The sequence below is a fragment of the Microplitis mediator genome, chromosome 1, assembly GCF_029852145.1.
Source record: "Microplitis mediator isolate UGA2020A chromosome 1, iyMicMedi2.1, whole genome shotgun sequence".
NCBI classification, from domain to species: Eukaryota; Metazoa; Arthropoda; class Insecta; order Hymenoptera; family Braconidae; genus Microplitis; species Microplitis mediator.
The window spans coordinates 20,193,743-20,215,412 of record NC_079969.1 but is presented as its reverse complement, the minus strand read 5'-3'; the positions used below and the strand labels follow the sequence as shown (position 1 = coordinate 20,215,412).

At 34.3% G+C, this 21,670-nt stretch overlaps 1 protein-coding gene across 6 annotated transcripts in view; it reads right to left on the bottom strand.

The window, feature by feature from the left end:
* Positions 1 to 21,670, bottom strand: part of LOC130677661 (death-associated protein kinase 1-like) — a 152,067-nt gene that overhangs the window by 57,824 nt on the left and 72,573 nt on the right. For all 6 annotated transcript variants that reach the window (XM_057484499.1, XM_057484514.1, XM_057484493.1 and 3 more), the window contains 2 exons: positions 3,185 to 3,349; positions 2,892 to 3,107 (listed from right to left, as the gene is read on the bottom strand). In XM_057484499.1, coding sequence (XP_057340482.1) covers positions 2,892 to 3,107; positions 3,185 to 3,349 — 381 coding nt within the window. The remainder of the gene's footprint in view (positions 1 to 2,891; positions 3,108 to 3,184; positions 3,350 to 21,670) is intronic.

Sequence of the window (21,670 nt, the reverse complement as noted above, 5' to 3'; positions counted from 1 at the left end):
TAGTACCTGCCTATAGAAGACGGTAACCCCGTAAAGATGTATACCTGCTACATCCTTTTCCTACGATACCTGCTCGTAGACGCGTGTACCTGCCACGACCTTTTCCCACAATACCTGCTTGTGGAAGCGCGTACCTGCCGCGACCTATCCTGTAATACCTGCTTACAGAAGCGCGTACCTGCCGCGATAATCACCTACAATACCTGCTTGTAGCCGTACCAGACAATTGTGATACAGAGCTCACAATTGTCTTAATTATTTATTGCTCTCATATAACAACACCAGTGAAACAACACCTCACAGGTAAGTATAATAACACTATTATTATACCACTATAATTTCTTGCGCTTCTCACTAGTTTGGCTTATTTTGCAAACACCTGTAGTCTACTATCTTTCTTTCTCGTATATAACTTATACCTATCATGCCCCACGACTCCCGATCCTTTATATGCCTTTTGCATATATAAATTTATAGCCAATCGGTCGTCTGGTCCTTACGAACCGGGTAACACCAGGATCAGTTACCAAATAATTAGCTTACTAGCTAAAAGGGACACGGGCCCATTTAATTTAAATGGGTAACGGACGGTTGATTCATCCCTACTAGAGGGGTGGACCTCAACTTCGTTTCAATAATCATATATGATTAGACAAAATCTTTTTCCATCGGGATAAGCCTTTTTGTAGCAAATTTTATGCTCTAAAGAAACTTCATACTCATTTTTTTTTTAATTTTTTTAACACCGAAGAATCAAGTCGAAACCGAAAAAAAATTTGCCATGTTATTTAAACGGGAAATTCCACCGTGTTTCCACCGTGATTCGAATCTGCGAGGGTTGTCATAAATTAATTTCCGGAATGGGGGCCTGTAGGTTAGTTAATTGACTATTAATTGATTATTAATTTATGTAGTTTTAAGTATTTTTCTTTTTATCAATCAATGGTGTTAATAATAAATTCCCAATTTTAATTTATTCCAGTCGTATTAATCAATTTCTCATCACTCTCACTTTGATAGATTTAATAATGACCCTGATTTTTATAATTTAACATCTCCGGTTCCGCAAAACCTCCCTAAAGATATCGTCAAGTGGCGCCCTTATTAATTAACATCAATTAAAAGGGGTGAGCAGACTTGACGTTGAAAATGCTCTGTTGGACCTTTAGTGTGTTTATATTATAGAATTTATTCCAGAGCTGCTCTAAGCTTTGTGTTTTAATAATAATTAAATAAATGCATGCCAGGACTGGTTGGTGGTTGGAATGTTCGATAAATACGCATATTTAAAAATATAACAATGTTTTTATTTGTCACAGCACATAATATCACTGGGTTACAAAATTAAATCGTTGATTTAATTTATTAATACTGTTAAATGTCTGAGCTCATGAATACGTCATTAATTGAATGCAAATTATAAAATTGAGCTCGAGTTATTGTTTGAAATAATTGAAGTAATTAATCTGAGTTTATTTGAACACTGATTTGATTGTAGAAATGTCATAATAATAAGTAACATGAAATCAGAGGTTACTGAGCGAGATTAATAGTTGAACACTTCAATAACTATGTTTAAGAGCACCAAACGTATGATATTTGAGTAAATCAAATCTCGAGAAAATTAAACACTAAGTTTAATTGATTGCAATGAGTCTAATTATAATAATTTACACTTATTTTAAACTGGTTATGAACACGTGGTAGCATGATTGCAGAGGCTACTGAGCGAGAATTTAAATTTAATTAAAATATTGAGCATAAATAATCAGGATAGTTATTAAATTGAGTCTTTGATTTATATGAACACTTGAATTAATTAATTGATGAATAATTAAGCACCTGGAATGGTTCCCGTCGGAATAACCTCTTCAAAAACGTGGTCGTTGATCATTTGAGTTTTGAATTCTTGATATTAATTATTTTGTTGAGTTCTGATTTGTGAATTATTTAAATAATTATATCATTTTGGAGCTCGATGATTTCTTGATTTATTTAGATGATTATTTTTATTTATTTTCGCGAGATGAGTGCGAAATAATGAGATTAATTGGAGCACGTGTTTACACTTGACAAGTATATAAACGAAACATAATGGCGTCGGTTTTCTCGTCACGAGGCAGGAAACAGCAAATGCGCATGCGCCGCACTGCGCATGATCAAGTTTAAATTTATGACACTAGGCCCCGTTAGGTGCTGCCTCTATCTGCCGGAAGTGCAACTACATTTGAATTTGACTGTAGTTGTGATTACGCAACACTTTGATTGGGCTTGAATAATCAGAGCGTCTAAAGGCTAGAAAGTAGAAAATCTATCAGGGAATGAGCAAGTGGATAATAGCTCGTTGGGAACCCGAAGGAGAACAAGTGGAGGAAGCTCTTTACACAGGGTTCGGGGAGACGTTGCGTCCTACCACTTATCCATAAGCAACCATGTTGACCAGCGCTAGGAGACTGGAACTACAGGGGGCCTTTCCAAACCCACTTCGATCACAGTCTCTTTGTTTCCTGAGATGGTAGTAGTGTTTGGCCCTAGAGAAGTATGGTCTCGTGGTAGCTGTGGTTAGACACCACCCACCATGAGGAGTTTTGATTATACCTCCGGTTAATGTCCACCTTAGTCGTCAATCGATTATATTATTTGGCTAAGAGTGTCGCCGGTGACAAAAGTAGGAATAGCCCCGCAGCACGTATATGCCCAATCGGGCGCAAATATAGCCTCCCACAAAATGGAGATAAACTTCGGTCCCGTTTCATTAATTAATTATATAATTTCTTAATTCTACACTCTAATACGACTAATTCTCACAGAAATTGAGATTAAACACTTAAAAGAGAAAGTAACTTTAAATAAGCTATAAAATTATCGATTCAATAACTCAATTAACATACCATCACGCAAAAATTTGTGATTTGAAGAACACGCAAAGCTTGATTAGCTGGGCAAGGACAACGTGCTTGAAAGTCTTCTAAAGTGTAGACACCAGTAGTACGAACAAGACGACTTCTTTGTTCAGGATTCAGTTGCCAACCAATGACGTCACGCCAAAACCACTCAGGATTCAATATAACTAAATTACCTTGTAGAATGATTAAATCACCTAAAATCTAATACAAAATTTTTATTAGGATTTTTCGTTTCTATTCATGATATTGGATATATTATTAAAGACAAATATTCATACTTGCAATTGATGCGCTAAATATTGACAATGATCCAAAGATGCAAGAGGATTTATTTTTCTGACTTCTATAAGTAACTCATCGAACGACAACATTACTGGAGGATCTTCCAAAGTTTGCATGTGAGCTCTCCAGGCCTCAAGAAGACCCGTCCAAACAAAAGCACTCTAAAATATTATTTAATTATCAATAAAATAGAGTCTGTGAATATGAATAATTAATTTAACACTAAAATATCGAGCGTAGGTGAAAATATCGGCCCGGACTAAAATCGATTCAAAATATTACTGGAATACTATATATTCTCAAACTAATTTTAAATTATGCCAATGGTATGAATTATTGGTGAAATTAAGTAAAAATACGATTAGCTAATGTTCCTTTACAGATTGTTGCCTTTTCACTAAAAAATTGTACAAGGCATTATAAATCCCGATGAAAAAAGATTTTATACAATTATGGAAAATTATATATAAATTAGATAGAAAAAATGGCTCGATCCAATTGTATACAATCTTACACAATTATATCTAATTGTATACAATCATATACAATCGTATACGAATTGTATACAAATCCAATTATCCAAAAAATTAAAGAAACAAGAAAAATTTATAAATTTTTTAGTGATTTTTGGAAGGCTGTATTTTCGTGAAAAATGATCGTATCAAAAAGACAATTGAAGCTTGAAATCGCTAGTTTGAAGATCTTCCAGCAAAATAATTTTTTAAGCCACGGTTTTGGCGGAATCATAAGAAAAAGGTCGAGATAAAATTTTTCCAAATTTTTGAGTTTTGTTTTTTAGGTCTACGGGGCCAAGAAAATTTTTTTTCGAAAAAACCAAATCATGGCACGTTTAGGAAATTTAATCAGCTACAATTTGCTTTTTTTGTTTCTCTGTACGACAGCTTGCTGCTAAGATATCACCCTTCGAATGAAAAAGGATCCTTTTGTCTTTAATTATCGATATCTCAGCAACTAATGATCGCACAGTAATTTGAAGGACAGCTCAGAAAACTTGAATAAATTCCTTACGAGCTCCAATTTTGATTTAAAAAAAAAAAATTTTTTTTACTCTTAACATCAATTTGAAAAACCCACAAAAATGGCCATTTTCTGGTTGTTTAGTCAACTCATCGCTACTTTGCAAATATTGATGGAAAGTTCGATGTTGCCAGGTGATTTTACAGCTTAATGTACCCCAAAAAACCCTGAAAATTTTCAGATTGATCCATTGAACCATTTGTCCGGTCCGATTGCTCAAAGATTTGCAAAACAATTGAAGGAACAAGTTTTGTTCCTTAAATTGTGTAATCGTTATATAAATGAAAAAATTAATTTTTTTCGGATTTTCTTTCATGTTCGCGTTAGTTATTTAGTAAATATAAGGTAAAGAGAAAAAAAAAAAATTTTTCCAAAAACCGAGATAAAACAAGAAATTTTGTACTTTTTTTTTTTTTACGTTTTATTCAGTTTTTTTTTCGTTTTTTGGAAATTTTTTTTTTTTTCTCTTTACCTTACATTTACTGAATATTTGCAGAGTAGCGATGAGTTGACTAAAAAACCAGAAAATGGCCATTTTTTGTGGGTTTTTCCAATGGATATCAAGAATGAAAAAAAATTTTTTTTCGAAAAAATCGAAAATGAAGCTTGTAGGGAATTTATTCAAATTTATGAAACTACCCTTTAATTTACTGTGTGACCATTACTTGCTGAGATATCAATAATCAAAGACAAAAGAATCCTTTTTCATTTGAAGGCTGATATCTCAGCAGCAAATTGTCGTACAGAGAAACAAAAAAAAGCAAATTGTAGCTGAATAAATTTCCTAAACGAGCCATGAATTCGTTTTCTTTAAAAACATTTTTCCCGGCCCCGTAGACCTAAAAAACAAAACCAAAAAATTTAGAAAAATTTTGTCTCGACCTTTTTCTTATGATTCCGAAAAAACCGTGTCTCAAAAAAATATTTTGCTGGGAGATCTTCGAACTAGAGGTTTCAAGCTTCAATTTGCTTTTTTAACTTTTTCGATACGATCACTTTTCACGAAAATACAGCCTTCCAAAAATCACTCAAAAATTTATGAAATTTTCTTGTTCCTTTAATTTTTTGGATAAGTGTATAATTATATATAATAATATACAATTCTGTATAAATATATACAAATATATATACATTTGAATATAATCACATACTGTATTCGTATAGATTATATTCAATTATATACAATTGTATACAAATGTATACATTTGTACATAATTATATAATGTTTTCGTATAGATTATATATAATTATATACAATTATACATAATTATATATTATAATATACAATTCTATATAATTGTATACAAATATAAACATTTGTATGTAATCACATACTGTATTCGAAACGATTATATATAATTATATACAATTCACGATAATTGTATACATAAATATATACATTTGTATGTAATTTTATTATTCTTTTTTGTATACAATTGTATATAATTCATGTATAACTGTACACAGTTATATAAAATCTTTTTTCATCGGGATGACAAATTAGTAACGTCGAATGCCTCGAATTACCTTAATTCAGAGATATGATTCTTACAGCATAAATAAGACGATATGTATTTTCAAAATCATAGGAATCATAGATTTTCAACTATCGAGACTAGCGCATGATTACCCAGAAAATTTTAAGCCATATGGTATTTTTTTACAATTAAAATTAGAAGGGTTGTATGTGACTGAAAGTGTTGCGTTAAGTCACTACTAATCTAACCCATGGGGACAGCCCTGGCGGTTTCGCGATCACTGTTAATGAATCGTCAAACCGTGGTGAATATATAGTCAATATGCAGTGACTTTATATCACCGGCATAGAATACTTTGTTCAATGTCATTAGATGGTCATTTCACGGTGAATAATAGTCCAGTCGGCTGGGAGAAAAAAAGCCGTTTTTTTACGACTTTATGACAGAGTGTTTAGTTTGCCAAGTCTGGTCGCACCTAAGTATTATAGTCGAATATTAGGGTACCACTGGAAGATGGACTTGGCCTTCCAGAACCGCATGTTAATTTAATTTTAATTAAAAAACAAGGTCGTTTGTAAAATTTTTACTTTGTGAGAGAAGAGAGGAATAATGAACAAGCAGAAATAAATTTTATTTAAACTTTCAATTTCAATTATTATAGCACCTTGCTTTATTATTGATTTTCCTTTTTTGACAAATAATAATCTTATGACAAACTCATATACTTATGACAACTAATCCTTATGACAAACTAATTTTCTTTCGTCTCCCGGACGTTATCTTATGACAAACTAATTTACTTCTCCCGGACATTTCCTTGTGACAAACTAAATAACGTCTCCCGGACGTTTCCTTATGACAAACTAAATATCGTCCCCCGGACGTTTTCCCCACACACACCCACGTTAAAAAACCGTCCACCGGACGTTAAACCGTATTCCTGGATTTTTACTTTTAAAAAACAGTCCACAGGACGTTAATCCGTATTTTCCTTATTCCTATTGTCCACTGGACATATCTTAAACCTTACTCAAATTTTTGTCCACCGGATCTACATCACAGACACAGTTTCTTTTATTTGACATTAAATTGACTCTATTTAAGACTCTACTTTCTTTTGTACTTTTAACATCGTCATTGACTTACTTCCCCAATATTTTATGACTCTAATTCAAACTAAATTTTCAATATCAAATTTACACATTTAGTCTAATGTTACGTCCTGGTTGATGTTTTGGCGCTGGCATAGTTGAGCGGTCGATTTAGATTGGACGTGATGAATCTTACATATAATTATAAATAATAATTAAGAATGGGTTGAACAGCTACCATTTGGTGGTTGAAATAAACTAGTTATATTTATATGTTATTAAATATATTATCTGGATCTGTTTTATTCAATTAATAAAGAGATAGTTGGAGAATTTGTGAAACGTACAATTGTGGTATTATAATATTGTTAAGTTATTCTCAACAATAGCTTCGAGAAGGTGAGAACGAAATTAAGTGTTTTATTCTGAGCCTGACTGCTCTCGATGATTCTATATTTCAGACTGACTTCTCTTGATCGAGAAAAACTAGAATAACTCTTATCAATACGTTCGGGCATCAGACCTGCACATCGATTCATATGGAGGGGTCATTCGAGATAACGCAGTTCTCGAATGATCCATTCTAATATTTATTGACTATACTTAATTCTCACGATCTCTCCACTTTTGTTACTAACAAATGACCCGAGTCGAAAAGTTTCAGCATTAATTCAGACTGAATAAACTGCTAACCAACAGTAGAAAAAATTAAAAAGTGGCTATTTAAAATAAATTAAAAAATGAGTCTGAACTCAGACTGAAAGGTCGTCATATTTCACTTTTCAGGACCATCAGGCTGAAATTAAGCTTGAAAATAAAATCAATTAGGCTATTCAGTCTGACAAAAGCGTCAAATCAGGCTCTTCAGGTTAAAAATATGTTTAATTGTCCCTGATTAAAAAAAATCGATTTAAAAGGATTCAAAAAAAAAATTTTTTAATACCTTTTAATATTTTTAAATACCTTGAATATTTTTAAATCTCTCTTCTTATGGGCATTTAACATTGCAAATCCCTTTAAATCGATTGTTTTAATCAGGGGTAGCAGTGTGATCAGCTTCAAATCAGTGCAGAATTGAGGTTCTTCAGGTCAAAATTGTGCTCTATGATGACAGTGTGGCAGTTTCAATTCAAGTCTAAATTTTGTTAAATAGCAGTTTATTCAGCTCGAAAATAAGCTTAAATGTTAAGCTAGTTTTGAACTGAATAACCGACAGGTTATTCAGCTTGAATTCAGTGTCCTTTTAATTATATAGTAGGCTGTTCAGTTTTAAAACAGCCTGAAAATTTCACGTCAGCTTGAAGCTTTAGCTTATTCAGTTTGAATCCAGCTTTAACTTTATTCCACTAGCAGGCTGATCAGTTCAAAATAATTTCAACTGAAAGGCTGAACAGTTTAATTTAAGGCTCAATTGAGCGTAGTCAGTTTCAAGTAAGGTTCAGTTCAGCGCAGTCAGCTTCATTTAAAGTTTAGTTAAGCCTAATCAGTTTGAAATAATGCTGAAACTTTTCGACTCGGGGAGTCACTTATCTATTAACAAAAGTTATCTTAAACAAAATAGATGTTTGTGCAGCTGCACGTCTCGAGGATTAACTCGAGGCGGCAGCGCTTATTTATATTTGATCAAATATAGAAAAATAACTTTATCAACTATTACTCATATCCTTAATGTTCAAATATCTAAAATAATATTATTCTATTATGATATTATATTATTTTATACAATTCATTAAATATTATGGAAATTACTCGATTACCGATATTCGATATAATTAGTAGGATTTCAGGTCGGTAATTAAGGAAGTAAAAGCTTACGTCATCTGCCATACAGGCTGGGACGTAACACTAATTTCAAATCACTTTAATTTTACTCCACTAAATTTTCATTTACTAATTAATTAATTTTTGGTTAATTTAAGTATTAATTAATTAATTTTCTACTCATCATTTTTCTCTAATTAATTTCCCATAATTATTATACACAATTTGGTTCACGACAAAATAATCCGTTTCTTTCCATTTTACTCAATCACAATTTATCACAATTTTAGCGTCCTTTTTATGACTTCATCTTATTTAGATATTTTAATTAATAAGGATTTATTTATTTAATTAAGAAATATAAAAAAAACATACGAAAATATAATTTATTTATAAAGAAAATATATTTTCAATATACTACTTTTGGCCGTTGTTTGTATATGTTAGATATATTTAAAATATAAATTTAAAATATGTTTGTATATAAGGAAACATACGTAAAATGTAAGCAAAAAAAATATTTAAAAAATATTTTTGAATTATATGACAGAAAATAGAAGTGATTACAATGGTCCAGGGTTGTTTTTTGGGGTACTTAAATGTCCGGAACTTGAGGAAGTGAGCAAAATAAGTACTGGCATGACTCTGATGATCACCTTGTACAATTAACACCAGACTCAAATAAAATAGTGGAACCAGGATACGTTTGACCTGATCCGGCTGACAGGGCTGGTACTGACATGACTCTTATGCATGTCCTTGACAGATTGAGACTCAAATAAATTAATAAGTGCATCCGGACATTCCTATGACCTGATCCAGCTATCAAAGAACAAACTGACATGACTGTGCTGATTACCCTCGTAATCAACTACACCGTATTTAAGATATCTCCAATATTCTTGTTCGCATTGCCTTGAGCAATTCATGCGCAAGCCTTGATGACGATTTCTATCTACATAATCTTGCGCAAATTCCATGCGTAGAAAACAACACTACTGACAGGGTCCGCTCAAGGCACTGGTACTAGAATCTTGCTCAAGCATGTGTTACTTGGGCTATTCGAATTATTTGTCTACATCATTCTTACATTTTATCGCTCTTATCAAATCTGGATTTAATGCTTGAAGTTTTCTCGGATTCCTTATTTATTTTACTTCTTCCACCTTTTAAATTACTGTTCAGTAATGTTGCTGTATCGAACACAGCCATCAGTAGTGAAATTGCCATAGCTGTGTATGTATGTTTTGCTCTAGCCGTGTCCCACTCTTCAGGTGTAATAATCATGTTACATTCCGGTCGCCCAATTTAAATCTAGATTATTTAATAGTGAAGTAACATTTTTTTTTATGATTATAATTCTCACATACTTCATTTAATAATACTGATCTTGCATCCGCTGGTTCTGTTGTTGTCCTTGTCCGTACAATAGAAGTATTCACAAGTGGCTTGGAAGTAGTCGTCGGTTTTTGTACAACTAACCGGTTAGAAGGATCAGATCTGCTCTCTATCTTCTCTATCCGTCTTTCAAGTTGTGCGATAATTTGATTTTTCGCTTCGATAGCTTAAAAAAGTATTTATCGTAACAATTCATTTAGATACAGCTATTGAAGTCTACGTCTCTGAATATATTTTGATACCTCTCAATAAATCTTGCAAAGTAGTTTTGGATGATACAACACTTTGAGATACCACTGTGGGAGTAATTTTTCTGTTCTCAACACCCTTAAAAATTAATTTAAAATTATTGATTTAAGTCTAACTATTATTTTGATTAATATTATTATTATTATTATTGTTTTTATTATTATTATAATAACTATTATTATTATTATTTTTATTGTTATTATTATATTAATTGTTTTAATTTTAACATTGTTTATCACCACTAATCTGTTACTAGAGATTGTTGAGAGAGCTTGTTATCGCAGGAAGCCAATCATAGATCCATCAGTAGATGGCTTAAAACAATTTAAAAAATTAATTAAAACTAAATAATAATCATTATTTTTCCATGATATTAATAAGTATAAATAGTAATTATTTAACGGATTGATCAATAATTTATAATTATGTCTATTTTACTATTATACAGTGATACTTACGTGTTTATTACTTAGTGACCGATTAAATTCATCTTGATTTGCAGATGAATGTGTTTTCAAATGCGTTATTTCCCAATGACAATTTTTTAATCGGTCTTTTGAAAGCTCATAGCTTTTTTCCTTACTTCTTTCTCTGGTTTTTCCTCTACTTTCCTCTCTGATTCTTTCTCTACTTCTCTCTCTAGTTTTTCCTCTACTCACTCGAGCCCTTACTCTTTTCCCGCTACTTCTTTCTCTGGAGCTCTCTCTACTTTTCTCTTTAGTTCTGCTATTTTTGCTGCTATGGTCTCTCAGATAGTCCTCTTTGTCTGACCCAGTTTCATGTTGGCGTTTAGAATTTTGAGATTCAACTACTCTATTCGGAGATTTCATACCAGCTATTCTTTTAAGTTTTTCTTCAAGAGTAGATCGTCGGGCTATAATATATTATTGTCAGTTAACTGATTAAAAAAAATGATTAAAAAGTATTTAAAATGATTTTTTTTTTAATCATTTTAAATACTTTTTAATCCTTCAAATCATTTCTAATCCTGTCTCTTATGGACATTTAACGTGTGAAATCATTTTAAATCATTTTGTTTAATCAGGGTTAATAAACTTATTAGAAAACAAAATATACACTAAACTCTAACTTGAAATATCGATGACAACTCCGTCGTAACATTTCCATCCATGTTTTGGTCTATACTTAGTGTTCAGTCACGAGCTTAATCATTTTGAAAAGCTTCGTGTACTTTCGCTACGTACGGGAGCAGCCGAACTCCCTACTGACTTGAATGTCAGAATAGTGCCGGGTCACTCGCTATCTGGGCCCGACACCTGCAATTTCTTGTTCATGACCGTGTCAAAATGGGATGAGAACCCGCTACCAGCTGGCCAATCAGAGAAATTGGCGGCTAACTATTTCCTGTTGGCACGCTTTTAAGCCAATGGGAAAATTCGTTACTGCAGCCATGCTGCCACGTCACCACCGAGCAGCCAAGAAGGAAGAAGACGACGTCTCTATTTCCAATCTACATCGATCAGTACAAACTCAGCTATCCATCCAACCGCTTCGCTCAAATTAATATATCTCTCGTGTGATATAAGTCTGAACCGCTTCGCTAAATCTCTGTTTAAATATTCTCAATAATTAGCTAGTATATCAAGGCTACTAATTATTGAGTATATATTGAATCGTTGCTCGCGTCTTATTAATTATAAATTAATTATCGTGTCATTAACCGCTACCGACCACGTGTCGAATTTATACACGTATTCGTTTACAGTCGGATTCGCTATCGCGTATCTTGTAGTTGCATTCGCTATTTTTCTCATAGTTTTAGTGTACATATTGTTTAATAAAGATCTATTCTTTTATCTGTAATTTGTGTTAATTGTTAGTTATTGAATTAACCACACCTACACCAGAATCCCACAGAGCATTCGCTCATTTTACACTTAGTATCACGCCATTTAATCACACAAGTCTCATCAGGGTTCACATCATCTGACATGAATTTCTCAGCATCGAATCCAAGAATCCATTCTATCGGAATGACTGGTGTATAAGTATTTTTGTAAACCCCATCATTAACCCATTTAATTAGTGCGTATTTTTGACGTGGCATTGCAAATTAAAATAATTCTGACAATTTCTCACAGTATGACAGATTATTTTAACACATTTATATATATATATATATATATATATAACAAAAAAAGACATTCGACAAATGAATATCATTAAACATTGAATATTATTTAAAACAAAAAAAAAGTATACGTTTTGATAAAAATTATTAAATATATTTAAAAAAAAATTGATTTCAATCGTAGCATAAAGAAATTTGTGATTGAATGTTATGTATGTGTAATATGTATGATATTAAATATTTGTATGATAGTTAAAAATATTTGATGTTCAAAAAGATGATAATTTTACCATTAAAGGCAGCAATATTTTTTACTGACTTAAAGATATTGAACATAATGGATAATTTGATAACAATCATAATTATTATTATAATAATGATAATGATAGTATAACCCTCGCAAATTTGAATCACGGTGGAAACACCGTAGAAGTGTAAACACAGTGGATCCACCGTGGTTACACGGTGGGCTTGTTCCATTTCACCACCGGGTATACACAGTGTATCTACTGTGATTACGCGGTGTATCCACCGTGATTCCACGGTGGCTTGACCACTGTGTATACACGGTGTTTCCACTTTGTGCTATTTCACCGTGGTTCCACGGTGTTTCGACCGCGTCATCACAGTGGAAACACCGTGTACACACAGTGGTCAAGCCACCGTGGAATCACGGTGGATACACCGCGTAACCACAGTGGTAAAATGGAACAAACCCACCGTGTTTCCACCGTGATTCAAATCTGCGAGGGAAAGAATTGAAAAAGTCATGACTGTGAATATATTTTAGTAGGTGGTGATGCAGAGAGGCAGATCTAATTTTTGTTGCAAAAATTTGTTTTATTAAATATTAATCGTTGATAAATCGAGAAAAGTATTTTAGTTTACACCACTTATTGCTTAACTGAACCAATCAAAGTTAATGAGAAGTATGTAGTAAAATGGCCTTTTAGATCAGTTCTGATAAACGAACAATCAATATATTTACAACGAAGAAATAACAATTGTCAGTCAAACTTATAAAATATTCATTATTTTTTCCAGTTTTGAATACATAATCGTAATCGATTTTTATTGTTTCACCGTAATTTTGATAATATATTGTGATATGTATTCACAAAATGATGTTGTTAAATATAAACGTTACAATATGTACAATTATTCAGGTACGGTTCCATCAAGGACTAAACGATGTTGGAAGAGGCGCAACAAGATGAGGTGTATATCAATTATTTCTATGTAATACGCAACGATTAATATTTCTTATCGATATTAATGCAGATATTTGTTTTACAAAACAATTTCAATGGAATTGCTAAAATTTAATTACGCGTATTCTCAAATTTAAGTTTTGAAGGTAGTTCTCGATCAGGGATTGCTCTGGATTTTTTTTATAACTAATTGATACCAATATATATCTAATTGAAAAAAAATAATCAACAGCTGAAAAAAAAGCTTTCTTCGCAACTTGGAGTTTAATAGGTAAGTTAAGGGGAAGTATCGGAAGTAAAGAGTTAGCAACTTTTTAAATTTGACGTATGTAACTAGCAATAATCAAAATAAAATGGTAGACGATCTCTGATACACAGAACTGCCCTTTAGATCATCCCTTGAACGCAGAGTCACAAAGTAACACGTTTAAAATTCACTATCACTGCACTGTAAAAATTTTGAGTCTATGATGTGGTATGAATCATTTGGTGTTAAAATTTTGAACACTATCGGTGTGAAAGTTACACGACGTCCGATGTAATCAATGGACGATGTAACCCCTGGATTACTTCGACACTAGATATTTAATTTTTATTTCGAAATAATCTATATTAATAATAATAATGATTCACTAATGCTGCAATCTATGTATTATTTGATAATTTTTAACTAAAGATTTTATTATCGGACAAAATTTGAAGTAATAACACCGAACTGTGTGAAAAAAACACTCATACCGTGTTAAAAGTACGCCGCTTGATACTTCATACTGAAAAAATTTTATACCGTCAATCCACACCAAGCAGACCGTGCTCTCGAAACACGAATAAGTGAAAAAAGTGAATATTCACTTGTAAAATGAGAGGATAACTAAAATGGATCTGGTTATGGCGTGAAGGTTGAAAACAATTAAAATTACTCAAGATTTATCAAATATAAGTTATAGATTTATTTACACTTATTTACACTTAAACTGTAAGAAAATACTTTATAGCGAATGCGACAAGATAGATAAGCGATAGCGAATGCGACAAGTCAAGCGGTTAAAAACGCGTGGTGGTTAGTAAGACTGCACGATGTAGATTTGAATTAGAGACGTCGTCTTCTTCCTTCGTGGCTGCTCGGTGGTGACGTGGCAGTATGGCTGCAGTAACGAATTTTCCCATTGGCTTAAAAGCGCGCCAACAGGAAATAGTTAGCCGCCAATTTCTCTGATTGGCCGGCTGGTAGCGGGTTCTCATGCCGACGTGGCACGGTCATGAGCAAGAAATTGCAAGTGTCGGGCCCAGATAGCGAGTGACCCGGCACTATTTTGACATTCAAGTCAGTAGCGAGTTCGGCTGCTCCCGTGCGTAGCGAAAGTACACAAAGCTTTTCAAAATGATTAAGCTCGTGACTGAACATTCTCCCCAGCGCTGGCGACGGTGTCGACAGGATTGTCTTCTGGAGAGTGAACTGGTAGCACACACAATTCAGAAGTTAGCGGCTAAATCTGCAGGATCTTCGAGTAGCGGAGCGATCGGTCTTTAATTTAACACAGCCTCAATCTGTGTTAACTGTAGCGAGTTGGTCGTAAGTCAATAGCGATTCACCAATAGTTCGTATAAAATGGAACTTGATTGACTTTACGGCTGCTTCCCATTTGTCACCAAAATGGGGAGCGCTTGACGGGTTGAACTTGCAGTCTGTGCCATCTGTAGCGAGTAAATACTGAAGTTCCTTTAGCTGTCTCGATCCTGCTGCGAATTCTTTTCTTAGCGTGGCGTCTGCTCCTATAAAATTTGTACCACAGTCCGAGTATAGGGTACTGCAGGCGCCTCTCCGATTAGTAAATCTTCTAAATGCTGCGGCGAAAGCGTCAGTAGAATAATTGATGATAATTTCAATATATATAGCGGACGCAGCGAAGAATGTGAGACCTGGCTGGAACTTGCCCACCTTCTATCCAGTCAGATCTCCGTAAATCAGCGATAGTCAATTGAGCTCCCCTATAAGATGTTCTTGGCAGTATTACTGGATTATTTCGTTCATCACCCAGTAGCGAATTCTTCAAGCGACCGCCGACTCTGAGTACTTCATTGTAGTCGACGTAGGGAATCAATTTAGCGAGACGATGATTTCGTTGTAGAGAATCACCATTTTTCAGTAGTTTCAGCTCTTGCGAATAGTACTGACTTTGCGTATACTTGATCAGCAAAGTCTTTGCGAGTTCCAGGTCAACTGTAGCGAGTGGTGTGGCCAGTGTGGACTGTGGCACTTTTTTTATTTAATTTAGCGATGACACGTAGACAGATTCCAAGCGTGTGAAGTAATGGTGACAACTTAGAGAATTTATCTAGTAGCGTGTATAGCGGGTGTGAATCTGCCTTGTAGATGGTAAAAACCAGACCTGGACGTTCTTCAAGATGTGATACCGTCTGCGAAGGGATGTCAAAAGATGGCCAGTTTTCTTTTGATTGACTGAGCCACTTAGGTCCCGTCCACCATAGCGAATGCTGTTCTAGTTTGGCTGCTGTTAAACCTCTTGAAGCGCAGTCAGCTGGGTTGATTCGTATCCCCGTAAAAGATACAGCGGAGTCTGTCCACAAGACAATTGATATATTTTCAAGTTTCAAGATTTTCTTGACGTAAAGTACCAGTTGAGCGAGTAACACAGCGGCATTGAGCTCCATTCTTGGTATTGTAGTGGGTTTCAGTGGAGCAACTTATTTAAGTTCACACACTAGCGAGATATTGGAGCTTCCAGTAGCGTCAGTAACTTTTAAATATACGACAGCAGCCATAGCGAGTTGAGAAGCGTCAGAGAATCCATGTAGTTCAATTGATACATCATTTTGTACATGATTCTAGCGAGGTATCTGAATCTTCGAGATCTGATGTAGTTCATCTCGAAATAAATTCCATTCTTGAAGAAGCAACAATGATAGCGTAGCATCCCAGTTGAGTGTAAATTCACTGGAGCGGCTTGAGCGTGTAATTCCGTTGAATTACTTGCCCACTTAGCAAGCGGGAAACATCCTGCGGCACACATTTTTTTTATGTCGAGAGCAACTTGAATTGCCTCAGCGAGTTCATCTGCGCCTCCATAGATGTTGTCAACATAGCGGGTCTTTGTTAGCGGGTAGCCATGTTGCGCATCGTGTCGATGCGAGTCATTTGCAAAGCGAATGTGTTTCGGCGGCCATCTTAGATATACGTAGCATACAAAATGGACGCGATACACGTGGAACCGACGCTAAGTTTTCGATCAGAAAAGCTGAAGAGTCTTTTTACACCGGTGTGTAAATTTGATCACCACGGGCAGCACTCTAGCAGTGCTCAGCAATGCCCACGGCACTTAGCGATTTTCACTTCAAGATCAATTACACCACACACTTTTTCTCACAATTTTTTTACGATTTTAAATTTTAATAATTTTTAATTGTTGAACCCACACCAGATCCGGCTCGAAGGACCAAAATGTAAAATGAGAGGATAACTAAAATGGATCTGGTTATGGCGTGAAGGTTGAAAACAATTAAAATTACTCAAGATTTATCAAATATAAGTTATAGATTTATTTACACTTATTTACACTTAAACTGTAAGAAAATACTTTATAGCGAATGCGACAAGATAGATAAGCGATAGCGAATGCGACAAGTCAAGCGGTTAAAAACGCGTGGTGGTTAGTAAGACTGCACGATGTAGATTTGAATTAGAGACGTCGTCTTCTTCCTTCGTGGCTGCTCGGTGGTGACGTGGCAGTATGGCTGCAGTAACGAATTTTCCCATTGGCTTAAAAGCGCGCCAACAGGAAATAGTTAGCCGCCAATTTCTCTGATTGGCCGGCTGGTAGCGGGTTCTCATGCCGACGTGGCACGGTCATGAGCAAGAAATTGCAAGTGTCGGGCCCAGATAGCGAGTGACCCGGCACTATTTTGACATTCAAGTCAGTAGCGAGTTCGGCTGCTCCCGTGCGTAGCGAAAGTACACAAAGCTTTTCAAAATGATTAAGCTCGTGACTGAACATCACTAATTCTGAGTTCCAACCGAACCACTTTTTGAAATCAGTGGTTCGGTTCGCACTTGGAATTAGTGAATATTCACTTATTTTCACTTATTCATGTTTAGAAAGTGTAGTTCTCGGGGACCAGTTTAACACTAAAAACTTTTTACAGTGTGTAATTTTTATTTTAATTTGACAAACATTGACTGCAGTTAAGTAAAATGAAATCGCAGACGATTTCTGACTCACAGAACTACCACTTACCCGACTAGAATTTTTTTCTGATTTGCCTGAAGGACCATAAGGATCTTGTCAGGTTAATATAGTTTGCCTTATTAGGGCAAACCTGAAGACTTCCTTATCAGGACTTCATCACAATATCCTTAGTGAAAAAAAAGTTATTTGTCATCAGGTCAACCTGACGAGTTCCTTGTCAGATCCGCATGAAAAATTCTAGTTAAGTAGCTCCTTTTCTAGACGCAAAATCACAAAATAACTCGTATTAAATTTACTATCGGTAAATAAGATTAAAATAGACGTGGAGTACGGTGGATTTTCCGTAATTTACGATGGATTTACCGTAAAATACGGTAATTCGGTAATCCACCCGTATTTTTTTACGGTATATTTACCGTATTCCACGATAAATTTACGGTATACCCGCCGTAATTTACGGTAATCCACCGTAAAGTATCGATTTACCGTAAATTACGGTGGATTTACCGTAATTTACGGTAAACCTACTCGAATTTTACGGTATTCTACGGTAGATTTACGGTAAAAATACCGTGAATTTACGGTAACTCAGGTCTGCTAGGGTTAGTATGACCAATAAAACTTTTGCAATAAAATAAAATGTGTACATTGCAATATCTGCACTTCAGTGCAAATATTACAATTTGTTCCTAATGAAATACTCTATTGTAAATATTTGCTAACTTTTTTGATCGTTATTTTCAGAACTTCAGTTGACTCTCTGTCTAATGCATCAGATTATGCAGTGTGTATTTGTTCAAACTTATTGATACTAGATTTTTTTTTTAGACAATCGTACAGAACTGTTGTGCTTATTTGTTCTGTTTTTGGGAGATTAACACACGTGATGACAGTTGTTCTATGACTCACGTAGATCTTAGCATGGATATTAATGATGATAAATTAGAGGACAAGCTTGAATCAAGTGACGATGGGCTTGACGTCAGTGACGAACACTATATTAGTAGTGATCAAGAAAGTTATGAATTGCTTGAAGTAATTGAAGACAATTGTGATGCTCTTAATACAGTTGCTAATAGTGCTACTGATAATATAGATCATCCTGATGATGATGATCTATGTAGCATAGAGCAAAAAAATGCTGTAGAATGGGAACTGTTTTTCTTAACTCAAGAGAATAACAATAATGATAATGATAATCATAATGATAGTAATGATAATAACAATAATAACAATAAAAAAAAATTTTCGATCGAAATGCTAACTAGAGCATTGTTAATTATGGCAACCAAATTAAAACGATGTTTAAATTATAAGAATAGTGAGATCATTTCAAAATTATTAGATGCATTAAGTACCTCATCATCGAGCCGTTTATCAAAATATTATTTGAAAAAAATATTGTATCAATACTCCACTAGTATCGCTATTCATCATTTTTGTCCTAAATGTCATCGTCGTGTAGGATCACAACCCTCACAGCCAAAAAAAAAGAAAAGTTATATTGTAAATATTGTATCATCGACTTCGATATAAAAAAAATTTAGAGGAAGGAAATGTCTTCATCCATCTTTCTTTAGCTGAACAATTGACCCAGTTATTTAAAAATCATTAAGATTCAATCATTAATCCAGCAGAACGTTTAAAGTCATACGCAATTAAAGATATTTATGACGGTCAATTATACAAACAAAATAATAATGACATGGTCAGTATAAATTTCGGTCTTGATGAGGTTCCAATTTTTAAAAGTTCAAACTATTCAATTTATCCGCTCCTTTGTACGTTAAACGAGTTAAGTCCCAGTAATGGACGTAAGCATATAATGTTGGTCAGCTTGTGGTTTGGCAAAGGTAAACTAGAATTTTTTTCTGAATACCTGAAGCCTTTTGTCAGTAAATGTGAATTGCTTTACGAAAACGAATTCAGCTATACGATTGAAGGCCACAGATTTACTCAAAAATGTCGGGTGTTGAATTGCGTTTGCGACTCGGTTCAAAGACCGAAAATGCGTGGGTCAACTCAATATAATGGAGCTTTTGGTTGTGGATTGTGTTTACATCCTGGTAAAAGTATTGAGAAAGGTAGAGGTTATGCAAGAGTGTATCCGGTAGGTGAAAACGAAAATTATTACGGAGAAGGCTTACGTAATCACAAGGATACATTAATGCATGCTGAAAATGGAAAAAAGGGTATGAAAGAAAAATCGATAATATGCGATATTCTTAGTTTCGATATTATTCATAAAATCGACGTAGACTGGATGCACTGCATTGGCTTGGGAGTATGCAGACAGTTTGGTGATTTATGGTTCAACCCAGTGAATTCCGGAAGAGACCTTTACTATGGAGCATACCTAAAACAACTTGACAAAGTATTAACCTCCTACAAACCATCGCTAGAAGCTTCTAGAACTCCTAGAAGGTTGTCAGATAGAATTCATTGGAAAGCTCATGAGTGGATAATTTGGTTATTATTTTACAGCTTACCAACATTAAAACCAATATTTTCGAAATAATTATTAACACATTGGAGTCTACTTGTTGAAGGTGTTGCAATTTCGTCTAAAAGATCTTTGATGAAGTCTGAGATTTATTACGCTGAGCAACTACTGTTAGAGTTTGTAGGGAAAGTTGAAACCCTATACGGAGAAGAGTTTGTATCGTTCAACGTTCATCTGACATCACATTTAGCTCTAAGCATCTTGAATTGGGGACCGGTGTCGACACACAGTGCTTTCATGTATGAGGATTATAACCAGAACCTTCAAGATTATGTCCAAATCTCTAACGGCGTGCCATTACAAATATGTGATAATTTTAGACTGACATTAGCAGTTGAGAACCTCGGATACGTATGTGCTGAAAATCTATCGAACCAGCAGAAAAAGTACTTAGATGAATTATTTGGAAAAAATCATCAATTCGATGTTACTTGTACGTTGACAAAAAGCCTTCATTTGATAGGAAATTCAGTTGAGGTGGCTAATGTGCGATTATGTAAACTAATGCTTCATAGAAAGATCGGGATAATTTCAGATAATGCAACAATTACTTTTTATACTCGTGCTCAAATAAACGATGAGATTATTCATAGTATCAGATACTCTGAAAAATAAGTAAAGAAAAGAAACAGTCATACCGTCCTTTTAAACGATCGAGAAGTGTTTGAAATCGAAATTTTTGCTACCGTTAGGTCAAACACTGGAGTAACAGATGGATTCGCGATAGGGACATTATTTAAACCATTTAAAGGACATCACTTAGCAGAAAATAATATTAATCATTTAATATTACTAAAGAGATTAAGAACTGAAACAATTGCGATTCAAATGGAACAAATACAAGAAAAAGTAACAATTTTAGACAACGAAAGACTTAATTACCTGGTTGCCTGTATACATCCAAGTCGCTCTGAACTACTTATGTAAAATCATAGGTACAATAGGAAAAAAAAAAGAATTAATATTGTTACGTGAAATGATAATTGTGTAGATCATAATTGAATAACTGATACTATCTCTTAAAGTACATTACTGTTTACATTTTTAAATCTTTAGGTGATATTTTCCTTAAAGAGGTTTTATTTTTTTCCGGTCTTTCCTGCCCCGTAAATGATAACAGGTTAGTAATTACCGAGTGCACCTGTTCATTTATTTTCGAGTCTCAAATCGTCGCGGTAATGCAAAAAAAGTGATGACAGTACCAAGCCTGTTACAAAAGAAAGGTCAAAACAGTCCTGGATCCTCATATTGATCATCTTCTCATCTAAGTTATCCAGGGTGATCAGCAAAGTCATATCAAAATGTGGATTCGTAGCAGAAACAGATAGTAGCAATATCTTGATGGGCTTGATAATTTGATTGGGCCTTAAACTGTCAAAGGCATGCATGAAAGTCATGTCAGTGCCAGCCCCGTCAGCCAAATCACGTCGAATAGGTCCTGGTCCTACTATTTAAC